Source organism: Macrobrachium rosenbergii, chromosome 2, assembly GCF_040412425.1.
Source record: "Macrobrachium rosenbergii isolate ZJJX-2024 chromosome 2, ASM4041242v1, whole genome shotgun sequence".
Taxonomy (NCBI): Eukaryota; Metazoa; Arthropoda; class Malacostraca; order Decapoda; family Palaemonidae; genus Macrobrachium; species Macrobrachium rosenbergii.
The window spans coordinates 66,458,414-66,483,005 of NC_089742.1; the positions used below are offsets into that span (position 1 = coordinate 66,458,414).

The window sequence follows — 24,592 nt, forward strand, 5'->3', positions numbered from 1 at the left end:
GGATCTCGATAACATTCAGAGGGCCTTTTGCTTTCGCGGTAAAACATTTTTATCGATTGGAAATAAGACTTCAAAACCTTCTCTGTTCAATCGTGTTGCAGGGTAATGGAGATAATTATCATAATCTGTGCTTCGGAATGTTTTGTGGTCGTTTTAACAATTTTGTGAAATTAAGACTGAACATTATTCTAGGATCTGATTAAAATACGTTCGAAATTTTGTAACGAAGAATTCTGATGCCCCGTGTAGGTGAACATACTAAAATAACGCGTAACAAATGCGACGAAGTTTCTTCAGCGCAGTCGCATTTTCTGTACAGCGTATAATCAAGGCCACTGAAAATGGATCTATCTTTCGGTGGTCACGGTTTGCTGTATGAACCGCGACCCATGAAACTTTAACCACGGCCTGGTGGTGGCCTATCCTATATCGTTGCCAGATGCACGATTATGGCTAACTTTAACCTTGAATAAAATAAAAAAACTACTGAGGTTAGAGGGCCATAATTTGGTATGTATGGTATTGGAGGGTGGATGATCACATACCAATTTGCAGCCCTCTAGCCACAGTAGTTTTTAAGATCTGAGGGTGGACAGAAAAATGCGGACGGACAAGCAAAGCCGGCTCAATAGTTTTCTTTTACAGAAAACTAAATAAAGAGAGCACTTCGATGTAGAATCATGGACCGCATCGCTAGAACAATATTCCTCTTGTATAGTCGTTGTTGGAATTGTTTGCTATGAGATTGTAGCAAGGGAGACTATGTACACAGAGAATGTTATAAACATGTAACATCGTTCCCCTTAGTTCAACACGCGGAAGCGAAACAAGTTTCAATTGCTTCGATCGTAGGTTGCTTTCCAGGCTATGGTGTATGCTTTTGTGTGTGTGTGTGTATGTATATACACATATATATATACTGTGCATATACACACACTGTATATATTTATATATATTCATACATACATACATACATACGTAAATATGTATACATAAACACAAATATATAAGTATTTATTTTGTATGTACAGTACATGTGTTTGTTCATTACGTCTCACTCCCAAAACCGACGGAGAGCATTACGGTACCTAATTTCTGGGAAAGGTCTCAGTTTGACAACAGGTGGATTTTAATAGTTAAAAGTGGTTTAAAAATTGTTCATTAGTCTATCGTGAGTAACAACTGGAGTGATCCATGCGAACCTTCGGGTGAATGCGTTACGTTTGCTGACTTTCCATCGGACAACTTTTTGTCTTCAATAACGAGCAAAAAACCTTACAAAGTTTCGCTCTCTTATTCTTATCACACTTTGTGAACTCTGTGAGAAAAATAGTTTTAGGGGAAAGTTATTCTGTGTATTCACCCAACTTTTCTCAGGGATGTTATCTCATTGTCACTAGGTTGCTATATTCTTCAGGAAAGATATGGAATGGCTTTTGCCTCTTTAGTTCTTGAATAGTTCTTAATAGTTTAGTCAGCAAACGAAGGAGCTGCATTTTGAAAAGTAAAAGATTTGAATAGGTCTGCGTGAGGAAAGATGATGATGATGAAAAGAGCATTTATAACAAATCCTGTTCAGTAGACTGGCATAATTTTCTTCATTCGAAATAGCAATTAATTGATGTACTTATGTAAACCATAAAAGCACGCTAAATATCACAGCATCAATAACTATACTGGAAAAAATTTTCTTTCTATAATCCAGTGAACAAAATTTGCGTTATTTCCTTTTTTAATTTCTTTTTATATCAGCTAAAAAACTTTAATCGTACCCTGTTCACGTACGTGTTGTTTTATGCATTACCTTTCTTTTGGTTTGGCAGATGGTTAATTGTACTTAGTGTTAGTGGATAAGGAAGAGTTAGAATAATGAAGCTGAAGAAGGAAGGGCGTTAAGAAAGAAAACCGTTAAAGTAAAGAATGGAGCAGCCGCTTCTGACTAATGTATAACTTTCTACTTCCTGGCTTTCGGGATGACGTGTTTGCTCCAGTCACGCATTCCACATTTATGCATTATTACCGTCAGCATTATAAATCGCCAACTAACTATTAGAAAATTTTAATTTTTGTGCAAAAACTGAATTCCTCAATTCTGTTTTGATTTTAGACATACTAACATTGCCATCACAAGAATGGAGATTTTTTTTATAAGCTGGATAATTGGAACCCAACACCATCTGTTAGTCTCATTTTGGTCTGGGACACACCTGCCAGTGGATTTTGCACAAAGTTCCTTCACCAAAAGCTTCCCTAAGATTTCCCGGCTTGCAGGCTAACGTCTCAGGCAATCCATCTAGGGATTTACTAGCCAGCAGTTTACAATAACATGCTGAAACGTAATTAATCTCTGGCATTCCAAGGCCGCTTGGTTTTGTCTTTGCACTGTTATAATAAATTTATATTCCAACTTTCCCCCATGTCTTGTAAGTTCTGTAGAAACCTCTGAGGCGTCAACAAGGTTATCCCATTGTCGAGTGACAAGACGAAAGGCGGATGCATCGACAAAACCTCCCTTAGACAAATTATTCAAATTCAGCTGTAATGTTATATTGAATCCTTTGTCAGTATAATGCACTGACATTGCGCCGAGAAATCTAATTGCCACTCACTCCGTCTTCTGTGCCATTAATAAAGTGAAGAAAATTTGACAACAAAGAGGCGCGATTGATGCACAGAAGTGCAATGATGGCATGCCTTTGAAGTCCGAAGGCTTTATCACTCCTCTGCATTCTTCTTCTTGCAATTGGAGTCCTTCCTTGGATATTCATTACATGGAAATGAACTGCAGGAGAGAGAGAGAGAGAGAGAGAGAGAGAGAGAGAGAGAGAGAGAGAGAGAGAGAGAGAGAGAGAGAGAGAGAGAGAGAGAGATAGAGAGAGAATGAATTACATTCATCCTCCAGGCAGTTTATTGCACATCTTTAACATAGGATGTTTTTTTTTGTCATAGATTTCAAAATATTACATCGGGTACAATAAGAACGTCAACAATTTCCCTCTGATACATGTGATTTTCAGAATTTCTTTTCTATTATTGTAATGGCAACAGCAGGCATTATACCCTTGCAATTATAGTTTGAACGGGACGTTTTCCTTAATTTTCTCTTCTAATTCTTCGTGAATATATACGGCATATATATGTATATATATGCATATATATACTGTATATATATATAAGTCCTTCTAAAAGAAGACATCGTGCCTACCCATATAAAAATGGGAAAAAGCACGTTAAAACGAAGAAGAAGATATATATATATATATATATATATATATATATATATATATATATATATATATATATATATATATATATATATAAAATTCATTCGAAGGAAAGAGAAACAATGGAGTGCTGCAAGTAAAGGACTATAAGTCGAAAGGCCTTTCAGCACTCCTTTGTTTCCCCTTTTCTTGATTTTGTCTTTATTTATATATTCATCACGTTCCACATATTCGTGATTCAGTTATACATATATATATATATATATATATATATTTTATATATATATATATTATATATATATATATATATATATATATATATATATATATATACATGCATATATTATTTCATATACATTCATATACCGTGCATATACAGTATATATATATATATATATATATATATATATATATATATATATATATATGTATGTATGTATGTCTGTATGAATAACTGAATCACGAATATGTGGAACGTGATGACTATATAAATAGACAAAATTCATTTAGTGAAAGAGGAACAATGGAGTGCTGCAAGGCCTTTCGATTTAGTCCTTTCCTTGCAGCACTTCATTGTTTCTCTTTCCTTCCTGGACTTTGTCTGTCATATATATACATATATAATAGATATGTATATGATATATATATATATATATATATATATATATATATATATATATATATATATATATATATATAATGTGTGTTTGTGTGTATTTGTGTATGTATATATATATATATATATATATATATATATATATATATATATATATATATATATATATATATATATGTGTGTGTGTATGTATATACACATGTACATATATATATATATATATATATATATATATATATATATATATATATATATATATATATATATCTATATATATATATATATATATATATATATGTGTGTGTGCATATGTTAGAATTTATACCTAAAAGAAGACGCAGTTAAGTGCGTTTTTTTATTGTTTACGACAGTCTCCAATCAGGTAACTTTTGGATCAGTAGAAATAATATTGTTGAATTACTTTACAAAAATAATTTTCAGGCTAACTACATCTAAAAGCAGTAAGTGAATTGATGAATTTTAATCAAAGAAAGTCCATTAAGGCATGGCAGTTATTTGGTCCCTGGGGCTGCTCCCAGCCATTGATCTTTCTTCAAGCCATCAATACTTTCATTTTCACTCTCTAATTAAAGTGGGTTCATTTCTTAATGGATTTTGCTCTTATCTGTGATGATTTCATGGGATGCTTAGAATTATTTGAAGTTTCGTCTAATTTTGAGTAGCCAGAGGGCTTTTCCTCCTCCTCTTCCTTTTTATTAATATTATATTTTGGTAGGAAACCCTCTTGCAGACGTATTTCGTACTATGCAACTGATGCCTCGGTGATCATAACTTTACAGTTTGTCTCTTCATTTTCATGATAATTTCACACGACATTTTTTTGTCTCGACCATGTTTCGACCATCAGCATCTTGGACAGTAACTCAGACAGCCGTCGACTCAGGCTCTTAGAGGCGCTGCAGATAATGACAGTAAAACAAACCTTCTCTGAACGTTACTCAAGTTAGGCATCCTACCAATAAATCTTCGAACACTTAACGGAAAAAGTCTCTGGGACAGGGCAGTCACTAACAACTTGACTGAAAGATGGCTCACTGTGGGACCAAAGTCCACCAGGTGACTGGTCGCTCTAGTAACGATCCCAGCAAGATTGTCAAAGCCCCCTCCAGCCTTGAGGAGATCATAACCTTTATGAAGCAAGACTGGCTTAGAAAAACAGGCAGCTGACCAGTCAGGTCAGTGACCTTATGTTGGGCCTGTTATCCACAGTAGTATCTCAGTTTTTCTTATAGGCTGCTATTGTGCATTTTCATGCTTGCGTGAAGTTGTCTTGATCCAAACTAACCAAACCCAACCCTTAATTTAGTAGACCAGCACCCACTCAACCACGGTGATGTCCTCGTTATAAGCTGGCAATGTAGCTCGGAAGTAGATGCGAACAGTAACCACCTCCGCGGTGATTTGAACCGTCGACCACTGGAAGCAGCAAGTTGGGAGGTGAATGAAGCCGCAGTTAAAATTAGCTATATTGGTACCCCCAGGCACATGTAATTATATGACGGGTCTGTCTCCTTTTTTTGCACAATGCAGCTTGCTACTCAAGTGATTGGCAAGTCAAATTCCCAAGGAGTAGGTTACTATTAACATCTAGTTTCTGGCGTATTGGTTGTATACAGTCAGTACATCCTCGTGACGTCAAATCCAACAGGCCTTCTCTCTCGGTGGTCTTGGTACATCAGCCCTCGGCTTTTGGGGGGTAAAGATTAATCACACCCATTCCCTGCCTGTGGGTCAGGGAGCGGGTGAAACCATAGTTAGGGCACACTGATAACCGCTATGACCCCACGCATATGCAGTTGTATATATGGTACCTCTCTCTTATACCTACTTTAGCTGAATGAATAGTTTGGTTGTTGCTTCAGTGATCAGCAGTTCATATCCCCAAGGGAAAGGTGACTTAGCATTATTATTAGTGGCATTAGTAGCTGTTCATCATCACTTCGTCGATCATTTTCACATATTGTACCATTTACCTTTGCCTCACGAGAACTCGCATCGATTAAAAAAAAAAATAAAGGTTATCATTTTCTGATACTCCAGTGAACTACCCCGTAGGGGGACAGTGCCGTCAGTGCATCTCACGTGGTGCACTGTAGGTATTACTTAAGGTTCTTTGCAGCGTCCCTTCGGTCCCTAGCTGAACCCCCTTTTATTCCTTTTACTGTACCTCCGTTCATATTCCCTTCTATCTTTCTTTCCACCATCTCCTAACAGTAATATTAATTCATAGTGCAACTGCGAGGTTTTCCTCCTGTTACACCATTCAAACCTTTTACTGTCAGTTTCCGTTTCAGCGCTGAATGACCTCGTAGGACCCAGCGCTTGGCCTTTGGCCTAAGTCCTATTCTATTCTATTTCAGTGAACTAGTCTCCCAATACTTACCATTAATGTAGTAATGATGATGTCAGTGAATAAAGCTTCAGCTTTATTAATAATAGTGGTGTTGGTTTCATGTTTTTTTTTAAAGGTACAGAAAAAGAAAGACATTGAGTATTTGGCGCTGGGGAAATTTGAAGAAGAGCAGATGCCCCTTCAGCCAGTCAAAACTTCACCGAGACAGATTAATTGTCTGTACAGAGTCCGGGTGCTTGTACGTGGGAGGAAGCGTGGTACGAGTTTGTGAAACCTACATTATTATTATTATTATTATTATTATTATTATTATTATTATTATTATTATTAATCAAAACATGCACAATTGCTCATGGCACAAGCCTTGAAGGCCACTGACTTGCTAAACAAGCTTTCACGGAATGGATTGTCCTTATATGAATAAATACGAAACAGTAAGATAATTAAGAAGGAGCTAATAAATAAAGAGGAAAAATGAGGAAATAAGCGTTAAGATTAGGGGGGCGATACTGATGGAAAACTCCTGGTATCTTTTCACAAAATTTCGCAAAATTTAGTCCATTAGTTCAAAATGCAGTCATGCTGCTAGAAAGACTTGTTCAGACATACTAAACAGTGAACGTTATTTCTTTGTCGGAAGTCTTTCGAAAATTTCAATAAATTTACAAAAAAACATACACACACATTAGCCGCAGTCATATATCAATTGCATCTTGTTACCTCGCAGTGACAGAAATGATTGACTTCAATTGCTCCCAATGTTTGGTGTATTTTATTTGGAAAGTTAATTAACGACTGTTACATTACGGTAATGAAGTATTAACTTAATCATTTCACCGAGAATATGTCTTCGTATTTGTATTAACAATTTGAAGCACCTTTAGATATTTTGATGTATTCACGCTGGTCACTTCAGTTAGGTATTATCTATTGCAACATTCAGTTGCGTGTTGTCTATTTGCAACATTGATAGTAATAAGAATTCACATCGATTTGAAAAGCTTCTTCCTGAAGATACATCGGCATTAGATCAATTGTCTCTTGAAAAGCAAGGACTTCAACGAACCTTTTATATGAAATCGTTGTAATTTGCCACCACGGTGAAGCTTTTATTAAAATAACACCAACAGAATTATTTGAAATTAACAATGCTACAGATTATGTTCAGTATTTCTGTGAATACTTCACAATGAGCATTAGACTGCAAACCAAATATTTCACCGAATCTTATATAAATGAAAAAGTCACTTCCAAAATAAATACGTCCATACGTTCTCAGTACTACTTTTTTCCCACAAAGTTTAGCCAGTTGCGTATTGGCGAACGGCTCAATGTGTGAAACGTTGTATCAGACTGGAATGAAACCAGACGAATGCACGCCTCCTCTTTTAGACGTCTAAAAGAAAACACAAATGTTAAAAAGCTCCATTTATCAGAAGCCAAACACCAGCCACGCTACCAAACACCGTCCAAACATCTCCCAAACACAGCATCTTAAAACTGATATGCATCAACTGGTACTTGAGCAGGAGCAATTGGAGCCTGGTCTCTTTGGTTGCTAGCGCGCGCACTCACGTGCGCAAAATGTCGTGACCTTACGCTTTATCATTTAATGCAGAGATGCTTCCTTGCTCTATCGTTTGTTTCTGCTTCGGTGTTTATTTTATGTAACGCCAAGAGGAAAAGGCGTTTGAGTGACAAGTACTGGCCCCAGAGACACATATTATATATATATATATATATATATATATATATATATATATATATATATATATAATATTATTATATATATATATATATATATATATATATATATATATATATATATATATATGTGTATATATGTATATGTATATATGTGTGTGTGTGTTGTGTTTGTATGGGACATTATTTTTCACTAACACATCTTTTCCTCCTAGCGTTACACACACACACACACACACAGACACACACAGACACACACATGTATGTACAAACATACAGTATATATATATATATATATATATATATATATATATATATATATATATATATATACAGTATATATATTAGGAACAATGTAAATTGATACAGTCGTTTGGCACGATCTGCATTGCTATACGGACATGAATCATGGTTTGATAATGGAACTATATCTAAAAGGTTTTGTCGATTTGAGAAGCTTTAAGAAGAACATTAGAGAACATTTGAAATCAGATGGCGGCACAGAGTTAAAAATGATACCATTCAGGAAATGATGAAAGTTCCTTATGTAGGCAGAATAAGTATGAGAGGGAAATAGAGATATCTTGGATGTTTTTGCACAAGCCAGGTGGCACCAGAAGAATTGGAAGACCCAGGCCTACTTGGACAAGAGCTGTGATAAGGGAGTCTGGAGATGAGTGGAGAGTTGTGGAAGATAAAACACAGGAAAGACATGAGTAGTCGAATTTCATTTCATGGAGGCATTGTATGCCACGAGGCACACAAACATATATATAGCATATATATATATATATATATATATATATATATATATATATATATATATATATATATATATATATATATATATATACAGTATATATATTATATATATATTACATTTATACACACACACATATATATATATATATATATATATATATATATGTATTTATATATATATATATATATATGTATTTATATATATATATATATATATATATATATATATATATATATATATATATATATATGTGTATATAGGTTATAGATATAGTTATCAGTCAGTCGTTTCTAATTGAAACGTTCACATCAACAAACGCGTCATTCACCCTCTCAGTCAATGTCTGGCTGTTGCTTGCCAGATTCTTGTTCCTGCTGTTAAACTTGCACTGCATTGATGTATGTTAAGAAAACGAAATACGTTTAAACAGACTCCTCAAAATAAGTTAAAAATGAATAAAACGACGCATTACTGCATTATAAGTAAATTTAGGGTTAGGTTTGGATGAAATTTCAGTGCGTCAAAATTTATTTAAAAGCTTAATAATGAAGCTTTCTCATAATGCACTTACCTTGCACGAAGCCGTCCAGCCTGCAGACGAGTTCTGGCAGGATGTAGTTGGGATACGAGAGGTGACGAACGATGTGGATCCACATGCACACCAGGGTCACCAGGAGATCAGCCGCGGCCAGGTTGACCAGGTACTGGTTGGTGGAAGTACGCATGTGGGCGTTGTAGTGCACCACCAGGATGACCAGGAAGTTCCCGAAGAGAGACACCAGGAAGATCACTGCATAAGCCATGATCTGCAAGAATAGTGGAATATGGGAATTAGGTATTTACCTTCATTAACATATTTCCTGGGAGATTTGTTATTTAGGATAAGCTAACTTCTGAGACGGACTCACAGCCGTTTGCTTCTATAGCGGATTTCTTTAGGATTAGCAAAAGACGTTTTGATATGAGCAATTGCGTTGCTTCGGGTGTTGGGTTGTGTGTGAAAATCTATATTCATCAGAAATTTCAGAGTTGCTCTGGTACTTTATTTCCTTTTTAACGCATAGACTTCTTTGCAGTCACAACAAAGGGTACCTATGGCTGTTTACAAATGTAAGTTGATTTTTTTTTGTGTCTAGGATGCACACTTAACTGTGTCAAAAATGTCAGATTTTTTTTTATCTCTTAAGCCATGTCGTTGTCTCAGTAGGACATAAGATAGTATTTAAGATGGTCTTACCAAAGAATATGAGAGGGTACATAAGGTAGCTCAGTTTTACAAGTCAGCGTTTTCGTTTTATAATCTGCAGTATACTCTTGTTTTCAGTGTTGAATTTCTCAGTCAACGTCTCGCTTTTAGGCTTAAAGGCTTTGAAATTTCAAGCATTCGTAGTTCTCATCGATTGAACTGAGCTGATATGATTTGCAGTTCCGTGAAATTCTGCTCACTTCACTGAACTAAATTTTTAACCTCTGATGCTGTGTGACATACTTTACATCTCATTGATCTGAAACTTGATCAGCTGTGTGGCATATTCTTCTTTCACCCTGTTTCAAGGAATCATTTCTCTCTATTACAAGCAAGGAAAATTTGGAAATACTGGCTTAAGCAATTTTAGGTAATACCATCCAAAGCTTAGGTTTCAGCCCTGCCAGAAATAACCTTTAATGGCTTATTACCGTTCAGAAACAGAGATAGAAATATAAAGTTATAAGGAAACTCATTTTGAGCAGTTTCCCGTCTAGACCTCAAACTAATGTTTATAAACGGATCTATGCTTAAATATAATGATTGACTCCCTCTTGTAATGCGTTTCTCTGTAGCTTGTTTACTTATTTGAGATGTAATCTCAGAAGTTACTTGGGTCCTAAAAGAGATTACTGAAGGTTCTCTTTCTCATCGGGGAATTAGTTCTAGAACAAGATGACACTGATTAAAAATTAAAAGAGGAATTCTCAAAATCAGAGAGCAGACATCAAAGTGTAAAAATACAATTTCTTATATAAGAAGTTTAACATTACTGCACAATCTGCGGATAGATAACTCCTGTTTGTGGATATTAGTGTCCTTTTGGTTGAGCAATTTTTACCTAAACTCAACAGTAAATTATCCTATAGACCCCCCAACCCCAACAACATTGCTTGAGCCGTTACTTCCAATTCTTGATTGCTGGTTTTTGCTCTCTCGGAGTCACTGGGTTCTGTTTACTTGCAGATATGATGGTTTCCTTGTTTTGATTAGTTTCTAAATGTTAATATTTTAAAACCGTAATGTACAGTACATTCTCTTTTTAAGTAATTTGTTTTGTAAAAGCTTTTATAAACTTTCCATCATCATCACAGCTATCCCAAACCTAAGGGGTCGGTTGCCTTGGTGCGTTTTCTCCAAGTATTTCATGGTAAAAAGGGTGACTAAGGTTTTTTACAACCGCATGCCCTTGCAGTTGTCAACCACAGTTATCTGCGGGGAAGAGGGTGGGGGGCCGCCTGTTGGCGGGCGGCCGTCTAGTCTTTGACAAAAAAAGTCTATTAACAAGGCAGCAGTTATACCTCTCGACGCCTTTTACGACATGCAAGACTACGGTGGTAGTATTCTTATACCCCAGTCACAGGTGGCACGATAGCTTTTATAAAAATGAGAACTCCTTTTTGGTACCCAAAGACATATTAAAATCATTTTAAAAGACAAAATATTTAAGTATTTCATGAAGAATTTCTGCAATATTGAAAGAGGTGTATTCTAGATGTAAATGTATGTAGTTCGCGATTTGTTATAATCTTTAGTAAATAATTTATTGAATAAAATTTCTCTATTTTAGTTTTCTGCAAAAGGAAACTAATGTGCTGGCTTTGCCTGTCCGTCCGCACTTTGTTCTGTCCGCCCTCGGATCTTAAAAACTACTGAGGCTAGAGGGCTACAAATTGGTATGTTGATCATCCACCTGCCAATCATCAAACATACCAAATTGCAGCTCCCTAGCCTCAATAATTTTTATTTTATTTAAGGTTAAAGTTAGCCATAATCGTGCATCTGGCAACGTTATAGGATAGGCCACCACCGGGCCTTGGTTAAAGTTTCATGGGCCGCGGCCCATACAGCATTATACAGAAACCGCTCAAAGATAGATCTGTTTTCGGTGGCCTTGATTAAACGATGTACAAAACACTCCACTGGGTCCCTATAGAATGAAAATGTTGTCCGGACTATTCGTCGTTCTTTTATTCTATCCCTGATGCTCTCTAGGGGAGGCGATCTACCTTTTTATATATTTATACACGCATATATATATATATATATATATATATATATATATATATATATATATATATATATATATATATATATATATATATATATTTATATATTTATATATATATATATATATATATATATATATATATATATATATATATATATAATACATACACACACACTTCATATTTCTTGCACCTGGATCTTAAGGCTTTGTAGTGACAAGCGTATCCAAAAATGCGAGAAGAATTCGAGAAGTTAAGAGGGCATTGTGGCTATTACAATTACATGTGTATCTGGTAAAAAGTGACCAGTAGATTCTACACACACACACACACACACACACATATATATACACATACGTACACACACACATATATATAATATTATGTATATTGCGTGTTTGTTCTTATCCACACATTCATGCATAGAGAGCCCTGATAATTGACAATTCCAGATCTATAAATTGCACAAAAAGAAACGAGCTAGACAGAAAAAGCTGTGGTGCTGAATATCTATATATTATCGTAGTGACCTATTCTTTGTATCGGAATATCAATTTTTTCGTTCTTTTGATGCAGACGAGTTTTATAGAATACCAAAGGCTTCTTGGGACTTTTTTATTTTTTTTGCTTTCCCCTGTCTCTTTCAACTCATTCTCTTCGGCTCTTAGGAATAGATTACAGAAGAGGCGCCGGGTCCCCATAGGGAGCTTTTACGAGAAACATTACTCATCTTCTTCTTTTCCTTTCTTCTTTTTCCTCCGGCACATTCTTTTGATATTAGATATGACGGTCATATTCTTTTCAAAAAGATGGCCCCCAATTTCGCCCTGCCGAAATTTGGTTAGCCCATTGTCATTGTAGGGAAAGCGGAGGCGAAGATGAAAAGCGGAAAATCATTCTTCCATAGTGTACTTGATTTAAGTGTTAGATTCGGTATGTATTTACTGATATGCTTTTTTCTCTTGAGGAAAGACATGTTATATTTTTCAGCGCCGGAAATAGTCTAAGTTCCGGGGATGAATTGATATTATATTTTATTTCTAAACATTTGAGCAGTGGTATTTTTATTTCTGAAACGCTGACCAGCGTTTCGTCTTATTTCTAAAACGTTGGCCAGTGTCTTTCTTATTTATAAAACGCTGAAGAAGTTTATTTTCTTTAAACGTAGGACAGCGTTTTAGTTATTTCTAAAATTTTGGACTTTTTATTTTTGTGCGTCCATTTTTGAGATAATGACAAGAACCGCAGAAGACTCGACAGTTTTAAATGAATATTGATGTGAAAACTGAGGAAAGGAAATTCGCCACAGGAAGCGTTCTGGAAATGAGAATCGATGCCTTAAAAGCGTAAGATGATCAGCACTATGAAAACTCTGGGGATGAAAATCACCAACATGAAAGTTCTCTGGAGATGAAAATCAGCAAGGTGACCACTATAGATGAGAATCAAAATCAGCAAGGTGACTACTAAAGATGAGAGTCACTAACATGAAAAAATTGCAAATGAAAGTTCTCCCGTGAAAATTGTGGAAATGAGAATTATTACTAATATACAAAATCTGGAGAAGAGAACCAGTGTCATGAAAATTTTGAAAGTGAGAACAACAACATGAGAATTCAGAAGGTGGAAACGATACCATGAGAATTCTGAAAGTGACAACGACACCATGAGAATTCGGAAGGTGAAAACGGTACCAAGAGAATTCTGAAAGTGAGAACGACACCATGAGAATTTTGAGGGTGAAAACGATACGAAGAGAATTCTGAAGGTGAGAACGACACCATGGAAATTCGGAAATTGGAAACGATACCAAGAGAATTCTAAAAGTGAGAACGACACCATGAGAATTCTGAGGGTGAAAACGGTGCCAAGAGAATTCTGAAGGTGGGAACGACACCATGAGAATTCGGAAGGTGAAAACGTTACCATGAGAATTCTGAAAGTGAGAATGACACCATGAGATTTCTGAAGATGAAAATACCATGAGAATTCTGAAAGTGAGAACGACACCATGAGAATTCTGAAGGTGAAAATGATATCGTGAGAATTCTGAAGGTGAAAATGATACCCTGAGAATTCTGAAGGTGAAAATGATACCCTGAGAATTCTGAAGGTGAAAATGATACCCTGAGAATTCTGAAGGTGAAAATGATACCCTGAGAATTCTGAAGGTGAAAATGATACCCTGAGAATTCTGAAGGTGAAAATGATATCCCTGAGAATTCTGAAGGCGAAAATGATACCCTGAGAATTCTGAAGGTGAAAACAATGAGAATTTGAAGGTGAAAATGATACCCTGAGAATTCTGAAGGTGAAAATGATACCCTGAGAATTCTGAAGGTGAAAACGATACCCTGAGAATTCTGAAGGTGAAAATGATACCCTGAGAATTCTGAAGGTAAAAACGATACCCTGAGAATTCTGAAGGTGAAAACGATACCATGAGAATTCTGAAAGTGAGAACGACACCATGAGAATTCTGAAGTGAAAATTATACCATGAGAATTCTGAAGGTGAAAACGATACCCTGAGAATTCTGAAGGCGAAAACGATACCATTAGAATTCTGACAGTGAGAACGACACCATGAGAATTCTGAAGGTGAAAATGATACCATGAGAATTCTGAAGGTGAAAATGATACCATGAGAATTCTAAAGGTGAAAATGATACCATGAGAATTCTGAAGGTGAAAATGATACCATGAGAATTCTGAAGGTGAAAATGATACCATGAGAATTCTGAAGGTGAAAATGATACCATGAGAATTCTGAAGGTGAGAACGACACCATGAGAATTCTGAAGGTGAGAACGACACCATGAGAATTCTGAAGGTGAGAACGACACCATGAGAATTCTGAAGGTGAAAACGATACCAAGAGAATTCTGTAGGTGAGAACACCTTGAGAATTCTAAAGGTGAAAACAATACCATAAGAATTCTGAAAGTAAGAACAACACCATGAGAATTCTGAAAATGAAAACGATACCAAGAGAATTCTGAAAGTGAGAACGATTCCATGAGAATTCTGAAGGCGAGAACGACATCATGAGAATTCTGAAGGTGAAAACAATACCGTGAGAATTCTGAAGGTGAAAACGATACTATGAGAATTCTGAAGGTGAAAACTATACCAACAGAATTCTGAAGGTGAAAACGATACTATGAGAATTCTGAAGGTGAAGACGACACTATGAGAATTGAGAAAGATACCATGAGAATTCTGAAAGTGAGAACGATACCATGAGAATTCTGAAGGTGAGAACGATACCATGAGAATTCTGAAGGTGAGAACGATATCATGAGAATTCTGAAGGTGAGAACGACACCATGAGAATTCTGAAAGTGAAAACAATACCAAGAGAATTCTGAAAGTGAGAACGATACCATGAGAATTCTGAAGGCGAAAACGTACCAAGAGAATTCTGAAGATGAGAACGATATCATGAGAATTCTGAAGGTGAGAATGATGCCATGAGAATTCTGAAGATGAGAACGACACCATGAGAATTCTGAAAGTGAAAACGATACCAAGAGAAATCTGAAAGTGAGAACGATACCATGAGAATTCTGAAGGTGAAAACGATAACAAGAGAAATCTGAAAGTGAGAAAGATACCATGAGAATTCTGAAGGTTAAAAAATTTTGTGAGAATTCTGAAGGTGAGAACGATACCATGAGAATTCTGAAAGTGAGAACAATACCATGAGAATTCTGAAGGTGAGAACGACACCATGAGAATTCTGAAAGTGAAAACGATACCAAGAGAATTTTGAAAGTGAGAACGATACCGTGAGAATTCTGAAGGTGAGAACTGCTTCCATGTAAGTCATAACGATATGAATCAACGTCATATGAATATAAAAACGGTAGAATCAAGTGTATTTGAAAATCACTGATGAAAAGAGGCGCCAGGTAGCAGAAGAATAGATCCCAGTTTGACCACCACTATTCTATCCCTGAGGAAAGGATAGAATGGTCACAAAAAATGAATCTGTGATACTCTTTTCTTCTCTGACTGTAATCCTCCACCTCTCCAAGAGATGGGTAGGGCACCCCTTTTTCCATTAGGTCTGGGTTAGACAAGGTCATCAGGTTGCTCGTCGCTTTGACATTTGCACAGGAAATCTTACCATCTTCTTTGTCGGAACATTTCAGGAGGCTGGCAGTGAAACTGCAAGACCCAGCTAAATTTTTCCCCACTGGCCAATATGATCCAGCTGTCTTTCGCATAAGTTAGTTGTGCTACATAAACGTTGTTACCCAACAAACATACTTCTCTGTTTCTGCAAGGAACGAGGACCGGCGTATATCAGTTTGTATATAGTTGTTTATAATTACGACGTAGGTGCGTTCTGTACGTTCTAAAGCTCAGCTTGTGCCTATACGACAATTTTCGTAGAAATCAGTAACCAGACAATATGTACAATTGAATAGTAAGATATTCAAAGTATGAAAACGGCCGTAAACTCAGAGAGAGAGAGAGAGAGAGAGAGAGAGAAAGTTGGTTTGGAGGAATAAGCCGTTACACAAAGACGTTAATGCCATTAGATGGAATTCAGCTTTAAGAGCGCCCGAGCAAAATACAAAGTGAATTCATAGCCAGTAATCCGTTGCCGGAGGAGACCGTAATAAGCTGTGTTCAATCTCCATCAAATTTATTTTGAGGGCAACAAACTCTCTCTTTTGCTGTTCCTGTGGAGAGCTTGTTTTCAGAAAGGTTAAATCCTACAAAGAGGGAAAAAATGGACTTACATGGAGTGCTACACGAAGCACGATATACAAGACCCTCCTGACGGAAACAAAGACGATTAGCGAGGAACGTGACATCTTTCCCTGGCGTCAGACGCTCCAGCTGCTTCAAGTCTCAAGCTAAATTCATATCCCCTTACTTACGCTGGAAGACGGGGGTTGTGAAAGAGATGAGATGTGTCTAGCATATATGAATATAGAACCATATATATATATATATATATATATATATATATATATATATATATATATATATATATATATATATTATATATATATATGATAATGAGTGTGTGTGTACGTGAGCGTATTGATATACTGTACTATGTACGTTTTGTAAAGAAATGTAAATAAGAGTTTGGCCTCATTCTTTTTCACAAACTTTTACCATTTATATACGTTACTATTTAAGTTATTTACCAAAAACTGTGAAACACTGCGACTCGAGTATCACTTGAGTCGCCTGACAATCTCCCTGACCTCGGTGTGTTTGTTGGTGCCTGTCTCTTTTGCTATAGTCATTTACATATCTCCAAATGACTTATTAAAAGGAAATTGTTACTGGAGTGAATCTTTTATCTAACTAAACACTCTAGAAGACGCCTAACCACAAACGACCGCTGGAAGGAGGAAAGTCAAGTCCCGCCCCCCATACTAAGCATCGCCTGTGATGCCTAGATGATGAAACACCTGCAATTAGCAGCAGCATCCACTTGTCCGGATTACCCGTTCCTCTCTCTCTCTCTCTCTCTCTCTCTCTCTCTCTCTCTCTCTCTCTCTTTTCTTCTTCTCGCGTCTTTCGTGTTGATTCCTTTGGGAAATTCATTTATACTTGGAGATGGATCTTCAGCTTACATTTTACTATTCTAAGAACGCTCATGTTAAAGATGTCTTTCTGAGAGAGAGAGAGAGAGAGAGAGAGAGAGAGAGAGAGAGAGAGAGAGAGAGAGAGAGAATGGGGAAGATGTGCTTAATCAAGAGGTGCAATGATAAATGTTTTCATTAAAATTAAATGAGACGCACGCACAACAATCCAGGTTTCGTTTATCAACACAAAATCGTCTAAGGGGGATTTATAATGTGCGTTCCGATTCTTTATGCTCGATGCAAACGCGACGAAAAGTAATGCGCTAAGGAAATGTGTATTGCTTTCGCTGTAAGATGGAATTGCAATTCAGTAGTTTTAACGCAAAAACTGGGTCTTAGTCGTTTTAATTTGAGCTGAAACCTGCTGTGTGGCTCTAACCTCTCTCTCTCTTTTCTTTTCTTTATTATGAACTTGAGGTCTGTGATCCATCATCGCCATCCTTAATGCTGACAATGGCACCAATTGTTTTTAAGAGACATAAACAACATCGTTACTACTACTACTACTACTACTACTACTACTACTATTATTGTTCAAGCCAAGCTTATAGCATTGCGTTATCTAATGCAAATAAATCTTTCTTGAGGTCAAATTTGGGGACACTATAAAATGGAAAAAGTATAAGAAAATTATTTGGAACAGGGTCTTATAAATACCTGTGAAGGTAAAGAATTATTGTTTCTGTGAGGCTTCTCTATAGTAAACGTCAAAAGGGAATGATTCTTCGTTCTTCCACGCATTCATTCGTTCAAGATTAATGAATTCTGTAACTCGGTCATTCATTTACTGTTTAATTTATTAGTTTATTTCGTTTCTTATGCTTTTTCGCCGCAACAATCATGAATTCGTTTACTTTTCCCCTTGTTAGTTTTCTGCAATACAAAACTATTGAGATGGCTATTTGTCTGTCCGTCCGCACTTTTTCTGTCTGCCCTCAGATCGTAAAAGCTACTGAGGCTAGAGGGCTGCAAATTGGTGTGTTGATCACCCACACTCCAATCATCAAACATGTCAAATTGCAGCCCTCTAGCCTCAGTAGTTTGATTTTAATTAAGGTTAAAGTTGGCATGGTTGTGCGTCTGGCACCACTATAGGTGCCAATAACACAGGCCACCACCGGGCCGTGGCTGAAGTTTCATTGGCCGCGGCTGAGAGTTTCATGGGCCGTGGCTGAGAGTTTTATACAACATTAAGCGCTATACAGAAAATTCGATTGCGCTAAGAAACTTCGGCGCATTTTTTACTTGTTTTTGTGTTTGCGACTGACTTTTGAAGTATCCAAGTGGAAGCCTTTTAAATTCCTCCCATCAGGTAACTTACGGCAAAAATAGCTCTAGATAAAACGTCTGGCCACTTCTGTATGAAGGATTAGGATTCCCTCCTAATCTGTTTTCGTCCTTCCAAGTCAGTACCAGATCTGCGCGGCCATAACAATTGTATTTCACGAGGTAAACAGTGAAAATGACTAAGGATTTGCATCTCGACATCACCTCCACAAAATTCATTTTCAAAAATGAAAATTCAGAGAAGTTTGTCGAATCCATCGCTTTGGGAGTTCATCTTAGGGCTTTAGTTTTCTAACAAAATCAACTTTGTGGTAATTCGCACCACTGGGACTTAACTCCCGAGTACTTTTGTTTTTTTGGGGGTGATTATTTTTCAAGTTAATCTCCTGATTTGATTAGCATGGAGGAGCAGATTATTTCTTTTATTTTTCAACTGTTTTTAATACTATAGAGGTGTGCTTTATTTATCATTTGTAACTGCTGTGTATCCAATTCAGTTTGATTTGAAGTTACTATAAAAGCTTTGTGAGCTTGCACCTCTATCCACGACCATAATAAGCTTCCTTTTGTCACTACCTACATCCGGGTCCATCCCATAATTTAATGAGATTTTCCTTGGTCAACAGCTCATTTTTTCCACAGTACTTCATTGGAATCCGTGAATAACTTCTGGATATGTCTTGTGGACAGATAGACACGCACAAAAAACAAAGAAACAAACGCGAATGAACACGCAACTTCGATGGTGGAGGTAATCGTTGCTGTACTGTCAAACAATGTACGACAGTCTTCAGCGTAGCGGGGTAGTGCCATCAGGGCACCTCATGCGTTGTACTGTAGGCGTTACTTAAGGTTCTTTGCAGCGTGCCTTCGGCCCCTAGCTACAGCCCCTTTCGTTCCGTTTACTGTACCTCCTTTCATATTCTCTTTCCTCCCTCTTACTTTGCACCCTCTCCTAACAATTGATTCATAGTGCAACTGCGAGGTTTTCCTCCTGTTACACCTTTCAAACCTTTTACTGTCAATTTCCGTTTCAGCGCTGAATGACCTCATAGGTCCCAGTGCTTGGCCCTTGGCCTAAATCCTATATTCGATTCAATTCGACGTATTTTGTGTTTCTGCTTAGTTTTCAGAATCTTAGATTCTTTAATGAAGTATATTTTAGTAGCGTATCTTATGGCTTAATTCGGATCCTTACGGTCCATTTTCAAGGATACTGAACGCAACTATGTGAAGAGCAAATCGAATACCGTCCTGATATGGAAATGATTTGCATATTTTCATCGATGTGCGGTAACTTTGCAGAAGCACTGGCTGTTGAACTTTGCAGATTTTCTATGGCAAAACTGATTTCTTCTCAAGCCGATAAAGTATTTCAGTTACATTTACTGCTGAAATTATCGTGACACTATAAGGTATTTTTCAAATGCCTAAATCTTTTTGTGATATATTCACATTCTTTCAGGCCGTTGTCACAACTTAGAACCCCTAGGGTATTATAATCAACGACTTTCAAACCGTTTTCTAATTTCGGAATCCGTTATAATAGAATCACAGACTTTCCAGCCATTTTAATATCTTCGAGTCATGTGTAATATGATTACTGCATAGACTTTCAAACTGTTTTCATATCTTGTAATCCATTGGTGATGCTGTTACAGACATTTAAACTGTTTTTATTATTTCTGAATCCATTTGTGAAATGGTCACAGAATTTCAAGCCGCTTTTACTGTAAATCTTGGAACCCTATGTAATATCGATACAGACTTTCAAACCTTTTTTACATCTTGGTACCGTATGTAATATGATATTACAAACTGTCCATCCTTTTTCATGTCTTGGAACCCTAGGTAATATATTACAAACTGTCAGTGCTTTTTCATATCTTGGAATCCCAGGTAATATGATATTACAAACTTTCAAACTGTTTTCATATCATGGAATTCATTGGTAAAGCAGCCACAGACTTTCAAACTATTTTCTTATTTCGGAATCCCTTTTTCATATTGTTAGTGTTTTTCAAACCGTATTCGTAGTTTGGGAATCGAGGTAATATGGTTACAAACATTCAAGACACTTTCATGTCTCGGAATCCCTTGTTAGCATGAGCAAGTACGCTTTCAAGTCGTGTTCACATTTTGGAATCTTTTGGTAATATGGACACAGGCTATCAATCCGTTTTCATATCCCGCGATTCCTTGCTCATATGGCCACATAGGCTTGGAGGCCGATGCCGTATCTTGGCATCGATTTGTAATATAGTCACAGCGGTTTGAGATGGGGGCATGTGTTGGCATAACTATAGCTAATATGGAAATCAGTATTTCTCTCTTTTTTTGTTGTGATATCAAGAAGAAAAAAATGAATGCTTAAAGGCTTAGTATCCATGTAAAGGAGAGAAAATATGATAATCACTCAATTTGCTGTCAGAATTATCCCAGCTGTTCTTAGGAGAAAAATCCCCAATAACAGCTTTACGTAACGCTCAGATGCCGTCATAAAACTGAACTTTTTTGTTTCGCCTCAAGGGATATTGATCTTTGTGGCTACCATACTTACGTCCCATTTTTGAATGCCGTGAGCGTCTACAACGCCGCCGAAATGCGGGACTTGATATTGAGCATATGGCGTAGTAAAGCGGTATTATTGAAGCGTGCCTGTGAGCAAGGTAAAGAGAGTAGAGAGGTGCGCTCACTTGTGGGGGTGAGGATTATCCCAAGCCGCTGGTGTCTGGTGTCCACAGGTCGGTTTGTGACCTGGGTCACTATAAACTCCTGTGATTGACTTCACTCACATCAGTTGTTCGTGTTATTGTCAATAGCGGTATACAAATTCTCTTCAGTACATTTCCAATCACCAGTGGGTTACCGTTTTATTATATAGAGTAATTTTCGAGAAATGCCATTTATTTGTGCAGTGTTTTGGTTGCAATTCTCATGGTAGAAAGAAAGAAGGCATATCATTTTTTCTGCTTCCTAAAGATGCAGAAACAAGACCAAAGTGGATTCATGTTTGTCGTAGAAAAGACAAATTCAATTATCCTAACAGTAGGATATGTATAGACATTTTGAGGACAGTGCTTATTTAAAAGTCAAGAACAAATTTCAAGCAAATGTAACCAGTGCTCCTACAAAGAGACTTTTGAAGTCACTTGCAGTTCCAACTCTTCTTCTTCACTTGCCTAAATCTAAAGGTCAGTATCAACCATCTCTAATGATATTACTGTAATTAGTCCATATGTATAATCTTGAAATAACTGTATATAATGTTATAAATATAGGTTATACATATATACATGTAAAGAAGAGAGAGAGAGAGAGAGAGAGAGAGAGAGAGAGAGAGAGAGAGAGAGAGAGATTTCATAGCCTTATAATAAGAAAAAATTATGATCGAACATATTTTCAAAGTAAATAAAATGAAATGAGAGAGAGAGAGAGAGAGAGAGAGAGAGAGAGAGAGAGAGAGAGAGAGAGAGAGAGAGAGAGCGTAAAAAAGAATTTTTTTTATTACTTGGCATAACTAATATTATTTCTTCTTTATATTAGGTACTGATGAGCTAAACAGATTTTCGACAATCACGTGCAGAGAGAAGAAATCTGAAACGATTAGTTGAAGAATCATTTGAAGAAAATAGATCAGTATGTGGTGAAGAAATTCATGTTGAAAATGGAGATGTTTCATTCGTGCAAGATTTGGATGACGTAGATCAGCAAGATGAAACAAAGACACTGGAGGATGCAGCGCCAACTAGAAGAGGTTATGCAGGAAAGAAATAATCTCATCTCAGAAAAAGAACAGTGGGAGAAAGAAAAAGAGAGTGTTAGTGGATAATATTAACAAATTAAATAACGACGTTTTACGTGCAAGACATTCCTGGCAACTTTTTTCTCCATCTCATGGAAAGCATCATAAATGGTAAATACATGAAACGTTGGTCAGTGTCTGATATAAGCCGAGCAATAACTTTAAGGAATATAGGTCCTAAAGCATATAAATATTTGCGTAAACAATGTGGAATTCCTCTTCCTTCAGAGAGTGCTTTAAAACGTTGGTCATCAAAAATAGACGCGGAACCGGGCATTTTAAACAGTGCTTCAAATGTTGAAAGAAAAGGGTCATTCAATGAATGAATATAAACGATTATGTGTTATGTCTTTTGATGAATGTACAATTTTCAAATCTGTCCTACGATAGGGGAATAGACGAATTATTTGATCCACAATCTAGAGTGCAGTGTGTAATGATTTGAGGACTTCACACAAGCATGGAAACAGCTTGTTTTTACAATTTCAACACCAATATGACTCAAAGACTTATTATACAAGTTAATTGTAAGTGTAGAGAGTATTGGTTTTCCAGTGGTAGCTATAGTAAGTGATATGGGCCCTACAAATGTCAGCCTTTGGAATAGTATTGGTATAAGTACAGAAACCATTTCATTTTCAAATCCCTTATGATTCGAGAGAGAGGTGTATGTATTTGCCGACCCCTCATCTCATTAAACTAATAAAGGAATAATTTTCTGATTATGGCTTCCAGTTAAGTGATGGAAGCTTTGTTCAAAGTGAATGTGTACGAGAAACTGTCAAGAAGAGGTAAGTGATTTACGCACCCACCTATCGCTTGACTGAAAATAATTTATGTGTTAAGGAACAGCACGCATGAATGTGAAGAAAGCCGTTCAGCTTCTATCAGAAACTACTTCAAAAGCAATAGACTTTTATGGAAAACAAGGACTTTTAGAGAGCAAACATTGAAAAGTACTCGAGATTTTATCAAACTTGCTGATGCATGGTTTTGATTTATTCAATTTAAGAGTTCCTATGACAAAAAGGCACAAAGAAATGCATATGAAGTTGCAACTGACACAACAAAATAAAATTCTGAGGAAATGAAAAGCGTTATAAAACAATGAGAGTGTGCGAAAAACGTGAGCCTGTATCAGTTTTCAGAAGGCTGAATTATCATTTCGTGCAAATCTTTTGCCCCTGTTATATGAAATGGTGAAGCTAAATATGATGTATCATACATATTAATTTCTACAGACTCAATCAGGATGGATTAGAGCATATGTTTGGATGCATCAGACAAATGGGCATTGCTAACGATCATCCTTGTCCGGTTACATTTAAGAGAAGAATTAAGTCATATCTTCTCGGTAAAGACATTTCTATAATGGGAAGGAATTGCAATAACCCTAACCAATGTAGTGATGCCACGATGTGTAAAGAATCATACATTTCTCATGATAAGAGTGAAGATGTGGCAGAAAAGGATTTGGAAAAAGAGCTCTCTATCTCAGCCATGGTGTTTGCTTCCATGGAGGAAAAGATTTATCACAGAAGACGACAATACATACGATTTGAATTTGAAGAACGGACAAGTACTTTGTCACATGTTGCAGATAGAGAGGGTCTTCGGTATGTTGGCGGATACATGGCCTCTAAAATTTCCTAGGTATCAATTTCTAGGCTGCAAGTTGAGAATAAAAGTGGCACTTGGGTTAGCGTTATGAGAGACAGCAAAATAAGTTAACATTGCCAAGTAAGGAATTTTTATGAAAAGCTGAAAATAATGGAAAACTGTTCAATATTCATCATGGATATGATACTTTAGGCCAGGAAAGGGGATGCAATACATTATCATTCATTATTGAAAAACATGTAATGCTCCTTATGGATATAAATAACATTTTTCGTAAGATGTCGCATGTTTTTTAGAATGAGAGTGTTGAATAATAAAATTGTATCT

General features: G+C 36.5%; 1 protein-coding gene across 1 annotated transcript in view; it reads right to left on the reverse strand.

The window, feature by feature from the left end:
• The window catches only part of LOC136848054 (QRFP-like peptide receptor), a 238,796-nt gene that overhangs the window by 105,912 nt on the left and 108,292 nt on the right, over positions 1–24,592 (reverse strand). Inside the window, 1 exon segment of the mRNA XM_067120191.1 lies at positions 9,253–9,487. Coding sequence (XP_066976292.1) covers positions 9,253–9,487 — 235 coding nt within the window.